This window comes from Nematolebias whitei, chromosome 23 (genome assembly GCF_014905685.2).
Source record: "Nematolebias whitei isolate Nwh7 chromosome 23, NemWhi1, whole genome shotgun sequence".
NCBI classification, from domain to species: Eukaryota; Metazoa; Chordata; class Actinopteri; order Cyprinodontiformes; family Rivulidae; genus Nematolebias; species Nematolebias whitei.
In genome coordinates this window covers 23,934,778-23,939,180 of record NC_056520.1, presented here as the reverse complement: position 1 = coordinate 23,939,180, position 4,403 = coordinate 23,934,778, and the positions used below count along the sequence as shown (strand labels likewise).

Genomic DNA, 4,403 nt, shown 5'->3' with positions numbered 1-4,403 from the left:
ATATATATATATATATATATATATATATATATATATACATACAGACCCTTTCCAAAAAATTTGAATATCATGGAAAAGTTGTTTAACTTCCATAATTACATTCAAAAAGTTAATCTTTAATAGAAGATAGATTCAGGGCCCACAATTTCAATGATTTCAAGTATTTATTTGTTTATTTTTACATAATTTAGGCTTCCAGCTCATGAAACCCACGAACACAGGATTAAAAAAAAAATACAATGTAGAATACTGTAGAGATATTAGCCCAAATTTTGCAGGTCATGAATGTTTTAAACTGAGTGTGACACACTAATCATCTACTAAACTCAAAGCACCTGCACAGGTTTCCCCAGGTGTCATTGAATTGCTTGAGTATGGTTCAATGGTCTCAGTTCGGTTCAATATGGGGAAGACTCCAGACATAACTGTCCAGAAGACCATCATTGATACCCTCCATAGGATGGGTAAGCCACAAAAGTTCATAGCTAAGGCGGCTGGCTGTTCACAGAGTGCTGTGTCCAAGCATATCAATGGAAAGTCTAGTGAAAGGGCAAAATGTGGCAGGAGAAGATGCACCAGCAAAAGAGAAGACCGGGACTTCAGCAGATTATCAAACAGAGAAGATTCCAGAATCTGGCAGAGATCCAGAAAGAGTGGAATGAGGCGGGAGTCACAGCTTTACAAACCACCACATTCAGATGTATCCGGGAGATGGGCTACCACTGTCGGGTTCCTCTGTCCTTTTTTCCGATGAAAGTAAAGTGTGCCTTTTATTCATAAATCAAGGTCCAAGGGTTTGAATGAAGAAGGGTGAGGAACAGAACCCATACTGCTTGAGGTCCAGTGTGAAATATCCACAGTCAGTCATGATTTGGGGTGCAATGTCCAGTGCAGGTGTTGGTAAACTCTGCTTTCTTAAATCCAAGTATTTGCAGAACCGGTAATTGACTTGAGCAATACTGAACCTTTATTTACTTGGTATCAGATTGATACCAAATTTTGCAGCATTGCACACAACTATCATTCGTGGGCTGGACTGAAGTCACCTGCAGGCTGAAAATGGCTTGCGGGCTGCCAGTTGAATTTCCCTGTTATATGGTGTACCTTTATATATCTTACATATGGTAAAATTTGTAAATACTTTTCGTAACAGCCCAAGAATACTCACTAACGTATGTCTGGAATAGAATCTGATATTTACTTGGAATGAGGTAATGAATAGTTTACCTTATCTGTGACGGCTGACCCACAGGAAGTGCTTTGTCCTCATAAAAGCGCCTCATGGCAAACCTATCCAATGCCTGGTCAGCACTGTATGAGACACAGTTATTTAAATGTTAGCACAAACTATGCCAAAAAACTTTTGAGAGGATCTGCGTGTGTTTTGTGTCTCGTGTCATCTGTCCTGTCCTCCTCAGTGTTTTGCCCTCTGCTACCTGTTGTCCTTCCCCAGATGTTTGTGTTTATCCCCTCATTAGTGTCTATATATTCTGCATTTCGTTATTGTTCCCTTGTCCATGGATTTTCCCATGTTCTGTTCTCGTCTCCTAAGTGTAAGTTTTGCTGCCACATCAGCGTTTGTTTTTGTTCTTTAAATAAATTATTTATTTGTACTTGGAGCTTCCCGACTTCAGTCTGCACTTTGGGTCCAACAAGACCAACAGATCATGATAATGTTAGAATATATCAGTAATAAATGCCTTTCCCCCTCCCACAAATTTATGAATCTCCCCAAACCTTCATCACTTTTAAAGCGGCTTGAAGCTCTCCTGGCTTCTCCTCCATCTTTAACATCTGGTTGCATTAAAGAATGATGACACTTTATACTTTTTCTCTCGCCAAGTCAAAATAATAAACCGGCCAGGATAGAGTGTTAAAGCTAAAACACCACATCCGTGCTTAATTTTTAGCAAACTTCAAGGCCTCACTTTGATGAATTTCTGCTCCCACTCTTACGCAGCCCAGTCAGAAGGAGATTTGGAAGATCAAAGAGCTTAAATAACCCTTTTTCATTTCTGACGACCAGAAATCTGCTCAGCTGATGAACTATTGGTATAATTACTAAGAGAAAAAAACCCCCACAGAACATCAGTGTGTTGGGTCTGTCCACAGAAGACAATATGTATCATACCTTGCAGATATGTTGCTGTAATGCATGTACGCAGCCACCACCACGCCCGTTCGCCCTCGATTCCCCTGAAACACAAAAGAAGAAGCAAGAAGACTCAAAAACACCAAGTCGCAAGTTTCTTTAGAAACAAGAGAATTAACAGTCTTTATAACAAATATGGTTTCCAAATTATGTCAGATTTTTATTTCCTTCTTTTTCTGCTTCATCAAGACCATTGGTTCCCAGAGTTGGGGTCAAGACCCTTCTGGAGTCATGAAACACCAGTTTGTAGGGCTTGAGAGGATTCCGTTAATAAAACCAGTTTAATGCTGAGAACCTGATTTGCAGTACTGGTAATTGACTTGAGAAATACCAAGTATAAAGTAAGTCTGTACAGTAACTGTACCAGTTGTTGAGACTGTTCTGTCATTATGTTTTTATTGTTCCTCATTGCGAAAAGGGCAGTGCTTAATTTGTAAACCAAATGACGCCAGAACGCAAATAGCTGGGGGTGAGGGCGGTCGTCTGAGAGTCCTCCCCCCAGAAAATTTTGAATATAGTAGATGCCATTTCTTACATTCTGGTGTATTTTAATGACCAACAGCTCTCTCCTTGTGTGTATAGAGCACACTCCGCGTCTCTGAAGCATACTACCCCCCCACCTCCACCCCAGTGTCAAGTACTAGCTCCATTGCCATTGCCTTCATGTGCTTCAATTCTCGATTGTCTACTTGTACAATGAGAAGACTTTTTTTAAATGAAAGTAAATTGGACTGTTGAGGTGGCTCGAACATTTGGTTAAGATGCCTTCTGGACGCCTCCCTGGTAAGGTGTGTACCACCGGGAGAAGACCCAGGGGAAGACCCAGGACACGCCGGAGGGACTATGTTTCTCAGCTGGCCTGGGAACGCCTTGGGATTCCTCCGGAGGAGCTGGCCCAAGTGGCTGGGGAGAGGGAAGTCTGGGCCTCCCTACTTAAGCTGCTACCCCCGCAACCCGACCCCGGATAAGCAGAAGAAAATGGATGGATAGATGGATGAATAAATTGGACCAGCTTTCCGACATTTTGATCACTATTATTTAGACAATTTGACAGTGTTACCGTTGTTATGGTAACACTGTCTAATTGTCAGAATTATCATTGTTTTGATATGTGAAATAGCTACGTAATGTGATTACCCATCAAACATTTTATTTAAAAAAAATAATAAATCAATTTTTTAATGACCCACTTAAAATGTAAAACTGATTTGCAATTTGTGCGGTTCGATTACATTTTAGTGTTTTTAATTAAGTTACCCATGACTGTTTTAGGGGCGGAGATTTTTTAAGGGTAGAAGCGGAAATGCTTACTTGAAGGAGCAGCTCTTATGTGATATTAGGAATATCGTAAATGGCTGTTATATTTAAAATTAGTGTTTATGTAAATATTTTCAGATTACATATCCAATATAGGTTTTATTCATTCAAAGCAGTCAAATTTGTTCATAACTTTATAATTAGTAAGCCTGAGAGTTACAGGATCCAAGGAAAGTTACCGGAATGCACCCTGTCAAAATAAGAGAGTTCCCAGATCCTGTTCCGGCAGGATCTGGCTCAAATTAAGCCTGGGACAAGGGGGGACTGGAAGTGTCTGTCCATTGGTATTGCTATTGATCAACACCAGTGTAATGAGATCAATACTTTAGCTTCAGTTTCTCTCCTGTATGCACTGTTGCGGTTTCATCAAAGATGCGAGCCGACTGTCTGTGCAAGTGCCGCTCCTGGTACAGCACAGAGCAGGCAACTTTGCTCCGCCCCTACCCACAGTGTTTTTATGTTGTACCATCACGTGACTCACCAGCGCCAGACAAGCAAGCAAGCAGTCCGACCCAGCAGCAGCATACACGCATAAGCAGCGCCGAGACGGAGCAGAGAACTGACAGAGAGGAAGAGGAGCGCTGTGTGGCTATATTTTCAGGGCGAAAATGAAACGACGGCAAGCTGTTTAATTTGTAAAAAGGCTGTAAGACAGTGGTAACACAACAAATGTATACAAGCAGATGAAAAATCATGTGGAAGAATGATCCAAAGTAAAAAATCACAAAACACTTAAATGTCATTTAAATTCACCGTAATTATTTAAAAGTAACGTATCGGTATCATTATCGGCGATACTGGACCTGAATTTACTTTGGTATCGGCTCAATACCAAATTTTACAATATACACACCACTATTGCCTAATAATAATAATTATATATATATATATATATATATATATATATATATATATATATATATATATATATATA

At 40.1% G+C, this 4,403-nt stretch overlaps 1 protein-coding gene across 1 annotated transcript in view; it reads right to left on the bottom strand.

Moving 5' to 3' along the window:
* The window catches only part of tns1a (tensin 1a), a gene marked incomplete in the record, with an annotated part of 316,275 nt that overhangs the window by 308,347 nt on the left and 3,525 nt on the right, over window positions 1-4,403 (bottom strand). Inside the window, 2 exon segments of the mRNA XM_037696307.1 lie at window positions 1,228-1,311; window positions 2,132-2,196. Of these exon segments, the coding sequence (XP_037552235.1) occupies window positions 1,228-1,311; window positions 2,132-2,196 (149 nt within the window).